Genomic DNA, 18,709 nt, shown 5'->3' on the forward strand with positions numbered 1-18,709 from the left:
ACTCCTGAGGTTTTCCTTTCAGCCAAAGATTACACAGGCCCATAAAATAAAACAAGACTAAACGGGCACACCAAGCCAGGGGCAAGGACTAGAAGGCAGGAGAGAAGAGGAAAGCTGTTAACAGGGAACCCAAGGTCACTACCAGACAGTGTTGACATGTTGTGGGGTTGTTAACCAATGTCATAAAACAATATGTGTACTGTTTAATGAGAAACTAGTTTGTTCTGTAAACCTTCATCTAAAGTATAATTTAAAAAAATACAAATGTAAATGTATTAAAAAAAAAAAAGCCATGAACTCATGACTCAGCACTCTTGAAGTTCAGCCAGGGATTACACAGGTCTATAAAACAAACATGCTTCTTAGCTCGATCATGTAAATGAGACCAAAAGGGCAACACCTGCCCCAAAACAAAGAGAAGGCAGGGAGGGAGAGGAAAATGTCATGAATGGAAACCTGGAGCCCGGAGTGGAGAAGGGGTGAGTGTTGACACATTGCAGGGATTGCAACCAATGTCACAAAACAATTTGTGTATCAGTTGTTGAATGAGAAACTAATTTGCTATGTGAACTTTCACCTAAAGCACAATGAAAACAAAAACAAACAACAACAAAAATGGATTCATGACTCAGGGTCCAAAATCAGCCCATAAATTACTTTTGTAAGGCCTTGAAGGAAGTTTGAAAAAACTAAGAAGGCCTTTAGGCCAACATGCAGGCCCACTTCACCACTTACTGACTAACACACTGCTTCAGCAAGTTTAAGTTATTGCCTAACTCTGGAGGGATTTGTGTTTGTAAACCTCTGGTTTCTGCCAGTTTGTCTCTTAGATGGATAAACCCAGCCCAGTGCCATCGAGTCGATTCCGACTCATAGCGACCGTATAGGACAGAGTAGAACTGACTCAAAATAAATAATTTGAAGAAAAAAATGAGATGGGAGAATTGGAGGCAGTCTGAAAGCCTGATTAAAAAAAAAAAAAATCCCAGAAAATATGTTTGAGGCACATGCTCTTTGTGCTGGAAAAACACTTTAAATTCAACACAGAGAGTGCGTAGTTGAAGGTAGCAGGCTCTTAGAACTCTGTTTCTGAAAGCAGACTCGAACAACCAGTTCTGCCCTTCTGAAATCAGTAGCCTTTCCATTATTATGTGGTTCCACATTCTAAGAAGGAGAGTCCTGAAGATTTACTTGTGCTTGTTGCCTCACTTAGTTTTGCTTTTTTTTTTTTAATCCACTTTATTGTATCCAGCCAATTCATTTAATCCTGCCAGCAGTTCTGTGTGGCTCTTGGAGGAAAAGCAAAATGGAGAAAGTGAGCAGAAAGGAAACAGCATAGACCAGTCTAGGGTGATTTGCTTCTCTTTCCAGCACAAGAACTCTCAACTTTTCATGAAAAAAGGGTGCTGTTATAACCGTGCATTTTGTTTACCCTTCTAACACTTTTGGATGGCATTACATTTTCAGCTGTCCTTTCCATCCCTTGTCATGCCATTCATAGTGAATTTTGTTGTCCTCATTTTATACAAGGTCTTTTAAGCAGAGAAAAGTGGTTAAACAGGTTGGACGAGTGAGGTTTGGGAAGACTGAAGGCAAAATAACCGGTTCTATATAAAAAAAAAAAAAAAGTTTTTTTTTTTTTCTTTTATGAGGCAAGAAAGGAATATTCACAGGTGTTCTGGTTGTGGATATGCTCCGACAGGTCACTCAGTGGGCACTATGTACTCTGTGTACATGAACCAATTTTGATAATAATGATAATTATTATCCCTAGGATGGACTGTGATTAGCAATTCTAAAGTGTTATGAAAACATCAAACACTGATAAAATAGTGGAATAACTGAAATACAGTCTCAGATTTAGCTTATAATTGCTTTATATTTAATATTTTTCTTTATACTTATGCTTTATATTTTCCTCTCAGTTTATAATTTTGGAAGATTTAAAAAACACTAGACCCATGTGTCCAAGTTTTTCAAATATGAGGAATTTCCTTTAATGTGGTAAAAACGTATATAACATAAAACTTTCTATTTTAACCATTTTTGAATATAATTTAGTGGCATTAATTATATTTAAAATGTTGTGCGACTATCACCACTACCAATTCCAAACTTTTCTATCACCTCAAACAGAAACTCCATTCCCATTAAGCAGAAGCTCTCCATTTCGACAGCCCCTGGTAACCATTAACAAACTTTTATCTCTATGCATTTGCTTATTGTCAATATTTCATGTAAGTGGAATCGTACAATATTTGTCCTTTTGTGCCTGGCTGATTTCACTCAGCATGTTTCATGGTTCATCCACGGTGTAGCATGTGTTCAAATGTCATTTCTTTTTATGGCTAAATAATATTTCACTGCATGTATATACCACATTTTGTTTATCCATTCATCTGTTGGTGGACGTTTGGATTGTTTCTATCTTTTGGCTACTGTGAATAATACTGCAATGAGCATTGTTGTACAAGTATTTGTTTGAGTCCCTACTTCCAATTATTTTGAGAATATACCCAGAAGTAGAATTGTTGGGTCATATGGCAATTCCATATTTTCCATATTTAACTTTTTTGATGAACTGTCAGACTTTTCCATAATGGCCACACCATTTTACATTCCCACCAGCAATGCATGAGGGTTTCAATTTCTCCACATCCTATCCAATACTTATTTTTCTTCTTTTTTTTTTTTTTAAATAATAGACATCCCAATGGGTGTGAAGTGGTACCTCATTGTGGTTTTGATTTGCATCTCACCTCTTGGTGCAGCAGTTAAAAGTTCAGTTGGTAACCAAAGGTAGGCCATTGGAATCCACCAGCCCCTCCTTGGAAACCCTATGGGGGCAGTTCTCCTCTCTCACCGTGTGTGTTAGTTATCTAGTGCTGCTGTAACAGAAATACCGCAAGTGGATGGCTTTAACAAAGAGAAATTCATTCTCTCACAGTCTAATAGGTTACAAGTCCAAATTCAGGGTGTCAAGTCCAGGGGAAGGCTCTCTTTTTCCGTTGGCTCTGGAGGAAGGTCTTTGTTCTCAATCTTCCCATGGTCGAAGATCTTCTCAGGCGCAGGGACCCCGTGTCCAAAGGATGCGCTCTGCTCCTGTTGCTGCCTTCTTGGTCCCAACTCTCTGCTTGTTTCCCTTCCCTTTTATCTCTTGAGAGATAAAAGGTGGTGCAGGCCATCCCCCAGGGAAACTCTTTACATTGGATCAGGGAGGTGACCTGAGTAAGGGTGGTGTTAAAATCCCACCCTAATCCTCTCAATATAAAATTATAACCACAAAATGGAGGACAACCACACAATACTGGGAATCATGGCCTAAACAAGTTGATACACAGATTTTTGGGGGGACATAATTCAATCCATGACACTATGAGTCGGACTCGACTCAATGGCAATGGGTTATCTTACAGTGAAAAAATACACCAAAAAAAGCTATACTGATTAATTAATATATTTCAGTACATCTGTATTTATTAGTAATGGATACATGTGATATTGTGGTGAAGAATTCAAGATCTGGAGTCAGATTTCCTGGTTCCTAATCCTGACCATCACTTACTAGTATGTAACAAAGGTAATGTCTTGGTACATCAGTTTTCTAAAATTTAAAATGAAGGATAACAGTGCTTCTTTCATAGAGTTGGTATGAAGCTACATTAACACATGACAAGCCTTAGAAATATACCTGGCACATGATGCATTGCAGCCGAGTTGATTCTAACTCATGGCGACCACATGTGTTACAAGATAGAACTGCTCCATAGAATTTTCTTAGCTATAATCTTTGCAGAAGCAGATAGCCAGGGATTTCTTCCTTAGTGCCTCTGGGTGAGTTCAAATTGTTAACCTTTAGGTCGGTAGCTGAGAGGAAAGCTGTATGTGTCACCCAGGGACCTTTTATATTTATTTGAAAATATTTGAAAACTTGTATATACATATTTTCATTGGACTCATTTCTTTAGTCTAAATATAATGCCCAATCGGCTGTACAGCTTAGAGACTAAGATCTAAAGCCCTAAAGGATAGGGACTGTGTCTATGTCGTTGGTGCTACATCCTCAGCACTTAGCACAGTGCCTGGCAAGTAGTAGATGGCTGAGTGGAGATAGTTGGACAAATCTGGGTTCCAATCACAGCTTTGCCATTTATAACAGTGCTGCCCTGGGAATGTTACTTGTCCTCTCGGTGGTAAGTGAGGATAACCTCATGGGCTTGTTTTAAGGATAAAGTGAACTAATGCATGCTAAGTACTTAGTGTGGTACGTGGTACTTCCTACATCAGAGATGCTTGCTATTTACAGGAGTTCAAGTGGTGACAGACCATGAGACTGAGAGTCTGAGAGCTTAAACAGTTGACATCAGCCTAGTCAACCATCCATCCATCAATGCTATAGCTGAAAACCCCTGCCCAGGAAGGCAAATTGTTACTCTACCATTCATCATCTTCCTCCTGCCAACTAAGCCAGAAAAATAAGTTTCAAAGCCTTCTTTCAACTACTCTAATGTGGAAGATACTTTGGGACAGCTAACAAACAGATACTTACTTTTTATTTTATTTTTTACTGTCAGGATGCAAGTTTTGTTTGGGAGGAGACAGAATGGATTATTGTTTCCAATCCTTCATTCTCTCTCTGTAATAGAATTACACATCTACACCTTTTTCCATGTGACTTTTTAGTACGTTCCACTGGAGTGGGCAGTATATTTTTCTGTCCCTTTATGTTGGACTCGACCCTGTGATGTGTTTGGAAAATGTAAAGTTAGTAGACACGACGTGAGTGATGCGTGATGTGTAATTTTATCTGGTCTCTTGTGCATCTACTATCTGCTGTGAGAAGAACATGCCCAGGGTGGCTAGTGGTGTCAGAATAATGAGATATGCGTGGGGTGAATCTGAAAATATAAAGATCCTGATCTAAGCACAGCCAATTCCAGCCAAACCCAGCAAAGCCACATATGACCTACATGTTCATGAGTGAAGAACTAGTGCTTATTCTTATAAACCACTGAGCTTTTGGGGTTGCTTGTTATGGAGCATTATAACAGGGATAGCTGACTAATACAAGTAGCAATCTGCCCAGCTCCAAAGGATAAATTATGATTGGTCTAAGCTAGTCCTGTTGTCCTTTTTCAAACACTTGATTTCCAGCTTCTGGAGATGAATATTAAAAAAAAAGTAGCCTTTGACATAATTATAAAATTATCTCCTGAGTTTCTAGCCAAGGAGATTTATGTCCAAGGTGTGGTCTGAAATGTGGATGCCTCCTCATGCCACTCACCCCCCCCCCCTTTTTTTTTTTTAAACATAACACACTTTGTTCAGGAAAAAACTTTATGATTATGGTGCAAGGCATAGGCAGAAGCATACAGGAACTGAGAGGTAAAAGGACCAGGGAATGTAGTCAACTAGTACAGCTAGGACTCAGGGAAAGCCAGGAGTCCTCATGCCCAGAGGGAACCTAGTGGTAACAGGTTAAACAGGACATAGGAGCCAGAGGTCAGAACACTTGGAGGTGGAGATTCTTTTGTAATTTATCCACTGCTGTCCTTGAAGCTGCACAAGGCTTAAGAGCCTCTGGGTGGGGGGATGGAGGCTCCTTCCAGAGGCCTGGTCAGGAAAAAGAGGAGGCATGTCCCAACAGGTTCAGGGGTCCTTCCCTCAGCAGCAGCAGGTCCTCTTAGAGACGGACTGTTGGCAGAAACAGCCAGGACAGAAAGCAGCCCTTTGCGCTAAGCCCACAGCCCCAGGTTTGCCTCTAAAACGGAGATGTATCCAGGGGCTCCATTCTTCCAGGGCTTGGAGGAGCAGTGCAGTAAGATCCAGAAGCTTCAAAGCATCATCCCTTTGGCTCATCATCTAAAGATGAGAAATGCCAGTAGTAAAGCCCAGGGTGGGAGTGGAGTCATTTATTTGTTTCAGTCATTAAATGGATTAAAACAATAAATAAAACAACCAAAAATAAAAGGTAAAACCAACTCAAAGCTGTCAGGTTGCACCACCTCTTGGATGGCTCTAGTTCAAGAGGGAAGGCTATGTTGTCAAAGGAGTCCCCACTCCTCCATCTGCCTCAGATGTAATTCTTGGTACAATACTCAGAGGTCCCCAGAGAGGTTTTAGGCCCAGCAGATGCAAGTAAAGGGCCATTCCAGGGACCTCCAGAGGGGCACATGCAGCACAGTATACCCCCAGACCCCATCTTATACCTGGCCCCAGCAAGGTAGACCAGCAGGCTCAGTAGGGCCCACAAGGAGGGAGATGATGAAAAATGGTGGTGCAGCGCCAGCAGTGAAACACCCACCTTGTACTGCATCTGGCCCAATGCTCTGCACCACATGGGCATCCACAGCCCCTCTCACATCAGCCAGGCCCTTATGATGCTGTTGCGGGTGAAGGCAGTCACCTTCCGTGTGACCAGGGGACAGGCATGCAACCAGCCGAGCAGTGTAAACATACGGACTACACCCAGGATTTGCAGACCAGCAGAAGATGTGTATGGCAAGGTTGAGAGAAGCTTTGAAGATCAAAGGTACTCCTGAGAGTGCGGATAGGGGCAGAGCGGGGGGGACGGGGGGGCTGTCACATGACCACCACCACAGGGGAGGAACAGAGACCCTGGCCACTATAGGGGCAGGCTTGTGAATCTCAGCTTCATTGGAGGAGAGAGGTTCCAGAAACTGCTTGCTAACCTTGGGGTTCACAGTGAGTAAGGGAACTGGTCCTGGAGACAAATGTAGTTCAGGTCTCTGCTCCCTCACTTACTAACGCTGTGACCTTGGGCAATTCACTTAGCCTTCCTGGGCCTCTGCAGGAGTAATTTCCTACCCTGCAAAACAGAAATAATCAGAATTGCATTTTAACATGTTAACTTTTTGATGAGCCCTAAAGAAAAGTTGGGTATTATTATTGTTATATTATTATCATACTTCTGGGGCTCTTAAGGAAGTTGCAGTTATCTGAGACGAGTTGTTTCATGTCTGACTCTCCCCCTTTTCCCTGCTCCCCTCCCATGCCTTCAGGGTCTTCCTCTATGAATGTTTTCACACAAGTCCTTGGAGAAGGTATTTGTTGAACTATGCCTCCTCTTTTTAATTGTGTAAAGAATTCTGCACACCATAGACTTCTCTATTACCATATTCTATGAGGAATTATTGCTATCAAAGCATTAATTATGATTTTAATTGCAAAAGGTGTTATGTAGTACACTTGCAATCAAGGACTAACAGAGCTGAAGGCACCTCAGAGATGACTCAGATGACTCCTCTCACTTTACTGAGGAGGAAATGGAGGCCCATGGAAGTTTATGTGAATTTCCAGAGACTCAGCAGAATCACTTTCAGTTGAGGATTTAGCTACATGGTATTTGCCCTCCAAGAGCTCCCTGGGGGTAGATTCCATAACGCCCTGAATAGGAAATGTGGACCCACAGTGACACAGGTATGAAGATTGCTCCTGCTATAGAGATCTTCCAAAAAGATGCAGAGATATCCAGAGTGGCTTAATTCCCCACTAACAGAGGAAGTTGGAAGTGTCAGGAAGAAGGCAGAGGCAAAATACAACATAGCAATTTCTTGTCTTTGGTTTAAGATATTCCCAGTTATTGGGCATACCAATAAAGGTGTGCTCTCTGGGTTCTTCAGTTTTCAACAGCCAACCAGAGTTCTCACTGCCCCTTTATTTAAGGGACACAAACATACTGGTAATCTTGTAGTGTTCACTGTTTTCACTGGGTTGTCCTATATAGTCAATAGGATATTTTTTGTCAAAGCGATGAACTTGAGGAATGAGAGTATTACACAGGTTGAATAAACTTTAGGGGTAGGCCTGGATGGAGTTAGACATATTCAGTTAGCAGGATTTCCAGAGATCTTCCAAAGAGGGGAACAGAAATGTAGAACAGACTCTGTCACATAATGAGAACCATGTGCACGGGAGGGACTACAGCTCTGAATGCAGGAATACTGGAAAAGAACTAAACTTGGAGGATGCCAACTGGTCATATGCAATAGAATGGGAGAGCTAGATAAATGCAAATGGGAGAGGAATAAGCAAAAACTACTGTTATTAAAGCTGAAGCTAGATAAATTGCAGAAATGGTAACTGGCAATGTTGTTGGTAGTATAGCTCTAGGAGAAAAGAATTAAATTATCAGGGGACTTATCAGGTAAGGAGTATGAGTAGTTCTGGTAACATGCAAAAGACAGCTAGACAGCTTGCAAAGAGTTTGTCCTGCAGCAGTAGACAGCAGAAGTTGAGGCTGAGGAATTATGTACTTTTTTCCTACTCACCTTTTTAATTAGGAAACTATAGAAAATTGGCAAGATGGGTACATTTGGTATCCATATACCCTTTATCTATTGGCTAACATTTTGATATATTCATCTATCTATAGATCCCTATATATCACGTCTTTTTTTTCCCTGAACCAAATTACATTTGAACATGACACTTGACCCCTAAATGTCATCATTTCCCAATAACAATGGCATTTTTTAAAAACATAATTACAATACATTTATCACCCTCAGACCCACAAGAGCCAAAGTACAACCTTGAGTATATCCCATCTGGATTTAGAGACCGTCTCAAGAACAGATTTGACGAACTGAACACTAATGACCAAATATCAGATGAGTTGTGGGATGACATCATGAACATCACACATGAAGAAAGCAAAAGCTCATTAAAAAGAAAGAAAGACAAGACCAAAATGGATGTCAGAAGAGACTCTGAAACTTGCTCTTGAACATACAGTAGCTAAAGCAAAAGGAAGAAATGAAGAAGTAAGACAGGTGAACAGATGATTTCAAAGGGTGGCTCAAGAAGACAAAGTATAATAAAATGTGCAAAGACCTGGAGTTAGAAAACCAAAAGGGAAGAACACGATCTGCATTTCTCAAGCTGAAAGAACTAAAGAAAAAGTTCAAGCCTTGAGCTACAATATTAAAGGATTCTATGGGCAAAATGGAAATCCTGGTGGCGCAGTGGTAAAGTGCTATGGCTGCTAACCAAAGGGTCAGCAGTTCAAATCTGCCAGGCGCTCCTTGGGAACTCTGTGGGGCAGTTCTACTCTGTCCTATAGGGTCGCTATGAGTTGGAATCGACTCAACGGCACTGGGTTTTTCTAGGTTTATGGGCAAAATATTGAATGACACAGGAAGCAAGCACCAAAAGAAGATGGAAGGGATACACAGTCACTGTACCAAAGAGAACTGGTTGATGTTCTGACATTTCAGGAGATAGTATATGGTCAAGAACTGATGGTATTGAAGTAAAAGTCCAAGCTGCACTGAAGGCACTGGTAAAAAACAAGGTTCCAGGAATTGATGGAATATCAATTTAGATGTTTCAACAAATGAATGCAACACTGGACGAGCTCACTCATCTATGTCAACAAATTTTTCCTGGCCAACTGACTGGAAGAGATCCGTATTTGTGTTCTTTCCAAAGAAAGGTGACCCAGCAGAATGCAGAAATTATTGAACAATATCATTAATATCACACACAAGTAAAATTTTGCTGAACATAATTCAAAAACGATTACAGCAGTACATTGACAGGAAACTGCCAGAAATTTAAGCTGGATTCTGAAGAGAATGTGGAATGAGGGATATCATTGCTGATGTCTGATGGATCTTGGCTGAAAACAAGGAATACAAGAAAGATACTTACCTGTGTTTTATCGACTATGCAAAGGCATTTGATTGTGTGAATCATAACAAATTATGGATAACATTTTGAAGAACGAGAATTCCAGAACACTTAATTGTGTTCATGCGGAACCTGTACATAGAGCAAGAGGCGATTGCTGGAACAGAACAAGGGGATGTTACATGGTTTAAAGTCAGGAAAGGTGTGCACCAGGGTTGTATCCTTTCACCATACTTATTCAATGTGTATGCTGAGCAAATAATCCAAGAAGCTGGGCTATGTGAAGAAGAACGTGGCATCAAGATTGGAGGAAGGCTCATTAATAACCTGCATTATGCAGATGACACAATCTTGCTTGCTGAAAAGGAAGAGGACTAGAAGCAGTTACTGATGAAGATCAAAGACTACAGGCTTCAGTATGGATTACACCTCAACATAAAGAAAACAAAAATCCTCATAATGGGACAAATAAGCAATATCATGATATACAGAGAAAATACTGAAGTTGTCAAGGATATCATTTTACTTGGATCCACAATCAACACCCATGGAAACAGCAGTCAAAAAATCAAATGCCGTATTGCCTTGGGCAAACCTGCTGCAAAAGACCTCTTTAAAGTGTTAAAAAGCAAAGATGTTACTCTGAGAACTAAGGTTTGCCTGACCCACGCCATGGTATTTTCAATCGCTTCATATGCATGTGAAAGCTGCACAATGAGTAAGGACGACCAAAGAAGAGTTGATGCCTTTGAATTATGGTGTGAGTGAGGAATACTTAATACACCATGGACTGCCAGAGAATGAACAAATCTGTCTTGGAAGAAGTACAGCCAGAATGCTTCTTAGAAGCAAGGATGGTAAGACTTCATCTCACACACTTTGGACATGTTATCAGTAGGGACCATTCCCTGGAGAAGGACATCATGCTTGGTAAAGTAGAGGGTCAGCAAAGAAAAGGAAGACCCTCAATGAGATGGATCGACACAGTGGCTACAACGTATCAACAGGTTCGAACACATCAACTACTGTGAGAATGGTGCAGCGCCATATCCTGTTGTATGTACATGGTCGCTGTAAGTCAGAACTGACTCTCTGGTACTTAACACCAATATCACCATGAGGAAATTTAACACTGATACAATCTCCTATCTAAAATTTGAACATACTCAAATGTCTCCAGGTGTCAAAAGTATCCTTTATAATTTTCTTTCTCCAGTCCAGGAACCAACCAAAGATCATACATTGCTTTTAGTTATGTCTCTTTTCATCTCCTTAAATTTGTAAGTTTCGTTTTGCAAAGGTTTTTTCTTTCTAAGATTGCCATTTTTTAGTCCAGTACATTGTTTTGCATAATGTTCCTCAATTTGGATTTGTCGTTTCCTCGTTAGATTCAAGTTAAAACTTAAAAAAATTTTTTTTTTGCACGAGTACTACATAGGTAGTATTGTAGCCAATAAGCTTTATCCGAAAAAAAAAAAAAAACAAACCAAACCCATTGCCATCAATTCAATTCTGACTCATAGCAACCCTGTAGGACAGAGTAGAGCTGCTCCATAGGGTATCCCAGGATCAGCTGGTAGATTCCGACCTTTTGGTTAGCAGCTGAGCTCTTAACCACCGAGCCACTAGGGCTCCACCACTGTGTCTCCAGGACTCTGTAGTAAGTCATACTACATCACATTCCTATAAGCGTCTTGTGGTTCTGCTTTCTATGTTGAGTGTATTTGTAAAGAACAAATTAAATAGTAACTCAGTGAACTGAGGACGTGCTGAAAGCTAATCTAGACCTCCAGGACAGAAGCTGGATTAATGTCAAAATCCTGCATCTCTATGATACAGTTCAGGAATCAGAAGGCTGATTTATACTGATATCACATTTTCTTTTTTTTTTCATATAACCTAGAGCTTATACTTTGCAGTATAAAAGAACTGGTTTGGAAACACATACAATTTTTTTGGCAAACTAAAGTTGAAGTATTAACCTTAAGATAGACTTGAATCTTGTAATTCTTCATCCAAGTGAAACTGATTATAATACAATTTATATCACAATCCTTTTGCTTGTTTACTGGTTTGCAACTACACACACACCGCCTTCCTCCTCTTGAGCTGCTACTGCCAGAGAAAGCTGGTTGTTCCAGATTTGGGTAACAAAGAGATCAGGATACCAGAGACATCAGGTAAATACAGAACAATTTTAGTCGACTCAAGCCTAGAACAAAAATCTCACTTAAATTTGTTGTTTTAAGTGCAATGTTAGCTAACAAATTAAGGCATTCATTTGTTCACTCAGTTTTCAGACTTTCATTTGCAACTTTGCCGGATACAGAACGACAAATTACCTATGAACAGATATTTGCATATCCTTATGCTCAGACCTGGAAACCCTGGTGGTGTAGTGGTTAAGTGCTACGGCTGCTAAACAAGAGGTCAGCAGTTAGAATCTGCCAGGCGCTCCTTGGAAACTCTACAGGGCAGTTCTACTCTGTCCTATAGGGTCACTATGAGTCAGAATCAACTCGACGGCAGAGGGTTTTTTTTTTTTTTTGATGCTCAGACCTGTTTCTCAAAGAATTTAAGATAGTTTACAGAAATACATGTGATTTAACAAAAACCCAAACTATCAAGAAATGCAATCAGGGTGAAAGAAAAATAATATCAATGATGAGACTTATTTACAACATGAAGTGCAAGCTGTGAATTTTTTTTCTTAAAGGTGAGAGATAACTTGAGTGTCAACATGTTCCCATGCTAAGGTGAAAGTGAATATTTAAAGATGGAAAAGTTAGGAATGATGATTGCTGGAGCAAAGTCCGAAGCAGACAAGAGAGGATGGGATCAAAACCATGAAGGTTGGGGTGAGAATTAGAGAGACACAAAGGATGTCTTCATATATAAGGATGAAGCAGCAATTGTTTATGAGTCAGTGTGGAACAAAGAAGCCAATCGTCTCTACTAGTCCTAGGGCATGTGGGAAGTGGAAAATAGCCTTAAATATCCAGTGAAATACTGTAATTTAAGACTGGAAATCCTGTCTTCTGCTTTCTTTTGCTCCCTTCACTGACTAAAATTCATGGACTGAGGTGCTCATATTGCAGAATATAACTCCTCAGTGTTTATGGGAGTACTTGGAGCCCAGGAAAAAGATTTGACTATACAGGTATGCTTTGGCCCTTTATTTAGCTTGACTGTTGAGTGTAAGTAAAAGCTATAATCCTACCTTCTCCTATCTTCGCTCTATGACCTCCTTCATTCAATAAGTATGTGCCTCTTGTGTGTCATACAACCTGCCTACTCCCACCCCGGTTTTTACTGTTGCCCATCATTTCTACAGATCCAGCTGATGAGTCCTGGCTTCAATCCTGACCTCTGTGGTAAAGTCTGCAGAGATTCAGGCCAAAGACATCTTGAGCCTAAGAAAGTATAGGATCTTCTCTCTTATTCAGAAATGTAGTCTTTTAAGCTGTTTGTTTCCTCTTATCTAGGGCTAAAGATGGCTACAATTAAGCAGGAAGGTCACACATCTTTGGAGAGTTCTGGCACTTTGGAGTATCACATTCTGAGAGCCAAGAAAGTACCTCAGAGGATCATCTAATGAAACCCAGCCTTATTTTGAGGTAAAAAATGAAGGCCTCAAATGAATTCAAGCATAAACACAGCTGAAACTAGGACCCTAGTCTCCTGACTTCTTGATCTATGCTCTTCCTAGCATGTGATACCGCTCACCAAATAAAGCTGGGCTAATGGACTCGAATCTCACAACTGCAGATAGGTATTTCTGAGGAAACAAGAAGTTTAAATTTACCTCCCTATGTGAGCTAGAGTATATCAATATTTGCACTCTAAGTACTTGTTTTCAGAGCCCTTATAGTTATCCTTCCGCTAAACTAGGCAACCACTGAGTAATGAAGATTATCAAAACTCAACAAAACAATGGGAGGAACTAGTGCGCTTTCATGTCTGATTATTTCATTTTGTGAACTAAGTGCTCTGATCTCCCAAAGAATTTCCAAGTCAGACATATGTCATGCCTGAAGGTGAGAAATTAAGTTGACTATATCTTTACATATTTATATACTAAAAAAAAAAAAAAACCAAAAACCAAACCCAGTGCAATCGAGTCGATTTCGACTCATAGCGACCCTATAGGACAGAGTAGAACTGCCCCATAGAGTGTCCAAGGAGCGCCTGATGGACTCGAACTGCCGGCCCTTTGGTTAGCAGCCGTAGTACTTAACCACTACGCCACCAGGGTTTCCATATTTATATACATCAATCACAGATTTAGTATTTGCAAGATCGGTGTCGTGGTGTTTTGCAGTATTGAGTGGGAGTGGGAGCTAAACCAAATCACTCCAGCATCTTAGTTTTGCGGTCAGAGTATCAGAGCTAGAAGAGGTCATTTTGTCTTACTTCAATTTATACGAAGGAGAAACAAAAGCAGTTTGAGCAATTTAACCACTGATTGCATCTCTCTGGTTGATTCTGTTCCACTCCCATAGGATACTATGACCTAAAGCCAGTTGCTTCCACTTCTATTTCTCTTTAATCTCAGAGGTATTCATCAAAGATAAATAATCTACCCGTGATCTTAAATCCTTCCTGGGTCTTGTCTTTTACCACTTCAGTTAGGATTGTACGTGGTGACATAGGATCTTGAGTCTCTGGTGTCGTAGGATAATTCTGCCTCTTTCATGACTATTGAGAAACACAACTAACAGAAGAAAGTACAATTTCTAGAATAGTTCAGATAAAGCAGCCTCACAGAAAAATCAGTGCCATTTACAAGTCTTGTTGTTGTTAGGTACCTTCGAGTCATTTCTGACTCATTGCGACCCTATGCACAACAGAACGAAACACTGCACGGTCCTACACCATCCTCACAACTGTGCTATTATGCTTGAGCCCGTTGTTGCAGCCATTGTGTCAATCCATCTCTTTGAGGGTCTCCTTCTTTTTCACTGACCTTCTACTTTACCAAGCATGACGTCCTCCTCCAGGGACTGATCCCTACTGATAACATGGCCAAAGAAAGAATGTGAGATGTAGTCTCGCCATCCTTGTTTCTAAGAAGCATTCTGGTTGTACTTCTTCCAAGACAGATTTGTTCATTTTCTTTTGGCAGTCCATGGTATATTCAGTATTCTTCACCAACACCACAACTCAAAGTCATCCGTTCTTTCTTCGGTCTTCCTTATTCATTGCCCAGCTTTCGCATGCGTATGAGGTGACTGAAAACACCATGGCTTGGGTCAGGCACACCTTAGTCTTCAAGGTGACATCTTTGCTTTTTAACACTTCCAAGAGATCTCTTGCAGCGGATTTACCCAATGCAATGTGTCTTTTGAATTCCTGACTACTGCTTCCATGGGTGTTGATTGTGGATCCAAGTAAAATGAAATCCTTGACAACCTCAATCTTTTCTCCATTTATCATGATGTTGCTTATTAGTCCAGTTGTGAGGATTTTTGTTTTATGTTGAGGTGTAGTCCGTACTGAAGCCTATAGTCTTTGATCTTCATCAGTAAGTGCTTCTAGTTCTCTTTACTTTCAGCAAGCAAGGTTGTGTCATCTGCATAATGCAGGTTTTTAATGAGTCTCCCTCCAATCCTGATGCCCCGTTCTTCTTCATATAATCCAGCTTCTCAGACTTTTTGCTCAACATATAAAGTATGGTGAAAGGATACAACACTGACACACACATGACTTTAAACCATGCAGTATCCCCTTGTTCTGTTCTAATGACTGCTTTTTGATCCATGTACAGATTCCTCATGAAGACAATTAAGTGTTCTGAATTCCCATATTCTGCAATGTTATCCATAATCTGTTATGATCCACAGAGTCGAATGCCTTAGCATAGTCAATAAAACACAGGTAAACATCTTTCTGGTATTCTCTTTCAGCCAGGATCGATCTGACATCAGCAACAATACCCTTGGTTCCATGTCCTCTTCTGAATCTGACTTGGATTTCCTAATAGTTCCCTGTTGATATACTGCTGCAGCCACTTTTGAATGAGATTCAGCAAAATTTTGCTTGCGTGTGATATTAACGATATTGTTTGGTAATTTCTGCATTTGGTTAGATCACCTTTCTTGGGAATAGACATAAATATGGATCTCTTGCGGTGGGTTGGCCAGGTAGCTGTCTTCCAAATTTTTTGGCATAAGCAAATGAGCACTTCCAGCACTGCATCCATTTGTTGAAACATCTCACTTAGTATTCTGTCAATTCCCGGAGTCTTCGTTTTTGCCAATGCCTTCAGTGCAGCTTGGACTTCTTCCTTCAGCACCACCGGTTTCTGACCATCCCTGAAATGGATGAACATACACGGTTGGTTGGTATAGTGACTCTGTGCATTCCTTCCATCAGCTTCTTTTGATGCTTCCTGCATCATTTAATATTTTCCCCATAGAATCCTTCAGTATTGCAACTTGAGTCTTGAAGTTTTTCTTGAATTCTTTCAGCTTGAGAAATGCTGAGTGTGTTCTTTTCTTTTGGTTTTCTATCTCCAGGTCTTTGAACACAACATCATACTTTGTCTTCTTGAGCCACCCTTTGAAATCTTCTGTTCAGCTCTTTTACTTCATCATTTTTTCCTTTAGCTAATCAATGTTCAAGAGCAAATTTCAGAGTATCTTCTTTCTCTCCTGTGTTTCTAATGACCTCTTGCTTTCTTCATGTATGATGTCTTTGGTGTCATTCCACTATTTGTCTGGTCTTCGATCATTAGTGTTCAACGTGTCAAATCTGTTTTTGAGATGGTCTCTAAATTCAGGTGGGATATACTGAAGGTCAAACTTTGGCTCTCGTGGACTTGTTCTAATTTTCTTCAGTTTCAGCTTGAACTTGCATATGAGTAATTGATGGTCTGATCCAGTCAGCCTCTGGCCTTGTTCTGACTGATGATATTGAGTTTTTCCATTGTCTCTTTCCATAGATGTAGTCGATTTGGAAACAACCTCATATCAGTTCAGGTCATACTTGGCCACCAAATAAGTTTTGGTGTCAAACTTAAAATGACACCAACAAAAATCTTGATTTTCAAAACTTTTTATATCTCAGAACTGCAGATAAGGGTAGAGCAGTTTTGCTGTATTACCTGTGGAAAAAATACCTATTTTATAAGGCTGATGTGTGATCCAAAATAAAAATGAGATGATGTCTATGTGAATGTACCCAACAGACCATAAAGCACGATACAAATACAGCTTCAAATTATCAGTTCTTTAAAAAGTAAGCCTGCTAATAATATTTAATATTTTATTATAAGAACAGAAATAACATTAAAATAAATGTTTTTGGAATATCAACATACAACAAAAACAAACTACAAGACCCCCACCCTTCAACAACAATGCTTAAAGAGCAGTTATCCAGCTGTAGTCTACTTTCCTTAATTTCCTCAGTTCTTTTTCTTCAGATTTTGACAACTGATGCATAATATCTTCTCCCAAATCTATGCTGTCTGTATCCTGGACCTTTTCGGTAAAATCATTTTCTTCATCTGAATCCTCACTTTCTTTTTCTTCTTCCATATCTACATCATCAGGAATTTCTTCAGCACTGTAACAATGACAGAATAAAACATAAGTATTTAGGATTTAAAAATATTTTTTAAAACAGTAACTTTCTAATTTTAGACACCTATGTGGAAATACAGAAACCCTGGTGGCATAGTGGTTAAGCGCTACAGCCGTGAACCAAAGGGCCAGCAGTTCGAATCCACCAGATGCTCCTTGGCAACTCTGTGGGGCGGTTCTACTCTGTCCTATAGGGTCGCTATGAGTCAGAATCGACTTGACGGCACTGGGTTTGGTTTTCTTTTTTCTTTTGTGGAAATACAATCATCTGGACCAAGTATGTGAAACATCTTGTTGCTAATTGCTTTTTACAGATTATGGGTTATCATAAAAGAACAGATGAATTTATAAAAAGCTTGAATTATATAACTAAATCCTTAAAAGACACACACACACAAAAGTTTGACGCTTATTTTCAATGTACTTTACCTGATTTAATAATTTTATATCCTTTAATGACTTTATATAAGGAAATACAATGGAAAAACATTCTAATAAAGAATAGGAAAACACACACAAATCATCCCGTTTTCCTGAACACAGAACATCTAAACATATTTTAAGATGTCTTACCTCTTACTCTCCTTAGACAGCAGCAATGAGTTTATAAACATGGAGCATAGAAAAGAAGCGGATGGCAGTACATGGGCTGGAGTGTGAAGAAGCTAGAATAAAAAAAAGAAAAACAGGGTTTTATTTAAAAAGGTTATCCCTTGGCACATTCTGTTTCTTCAAATGTCCTTACTAAGTATCTATTATTCTAAATGCCAAGAGATGAACAAAACAGGCTTTCCCCACAGAAAAATGAAATTCATCTTCCTAAAGCTGAAAAAATGACCTTTCCCCTCACCCTGGTTCTAGGCCAAAATAACCCTAAGTCCTAACTTTTATGCTGCTTTGCTTTGGGCATTAAAGCTGCACAATATACAAACAGGTATTTAAAAGTTATTTGATTCAGACTGACTGAATAAAAGTTCTAACTTAAAGGTGCTTTGATACATTTATTGTTTCACATTGTTTGCCTTAAAATTACTTACCTCACTAATTGCAGGTATGTTTTCTGTTAAGGGTAGTTGTACCAACTCATTCCCCAAAGCATCATTTAATTTTTCATCCTGCTGTTGCCTGTGTTTTCCCAGTATGAAATAAAATGGGGTTGTCGGAAGACTTTCTTCTGCTAGTAGCTGTAAGAATTTAAGACAAAGGGAAATTATTTCAGTACAAAGGCAGAACTGCTTTAAATTCAAGAATATGTACTACGGAGCCATAAAACATCAGGGATGGAAGGAACTTCAGAAATTACTATGATCCTCTCATTCACTATGGAAAAAGTAAAACAGTGAACACTTAAAAGAAAAATGCAAAATATTCATTTACCATGACTTTCTTTCCAAATCCTACCAAAATGACAGTAAAAGCTTTTGAAGCAGGTATAAACCCACAACGGTAAAGAGAATGGGGGAATGGCC

At 39.7% G+C, this 18,709-nt stretch overlaps 1 protein-coding gene across 2 annotated transcripts in view; it reads right to left on the reverse strand.

The window, feature by feature from the left end:
- Window positions 1-13,795: 13,795 nt before the first annotated feature.
- Window positions 13,796-18,709, reverse strand: part of WDR75 (WD repeat domain 75) — a 39,159-nt gene continuing 34,245 nt past the window's right edge. Inside the window, exons 18-20 of one of the 2 annotated variants that reach the window (XM_064286905.1) lie at window positions 18,278-18,424; window positions 17,814-17,905; window positions 13,796-17,223 (exon numbers count right to left, since the gene is read on the reverse strand). In XM_064286905.1, the coding sequence (XP_064142975.1) occupies window positions 17,019-17,223; window positions 17,814-17,905; window positions 18,278-18,424 (444 nt within the window). In that variant the 3' untranslated portion in view covers window positions 13,796-17,018. The remainder of the gene's footprint in view (window positions 17,224-17,813; window positions 17,906-18,277; window positions 18,425-18,709) is intronic. The other variant, XM_003406173.4, reaches the window with a different exon arrangement.

Source organism: Loxodonta africana, chromosome 6 (genome assembly GCF_030014295.1).
Source record: "Loxodonta africana isolate mLoxAfr1 chromosome 6, mLoxAfr1.hap2, whole genome shotgun sequence".
NCBI classification, from domain to species: Eukaryota; Metazoa; Chordata; class Mammalia; order Proboscidea; family Elephantidae; genus Loxodonta; species Loxodonta africana.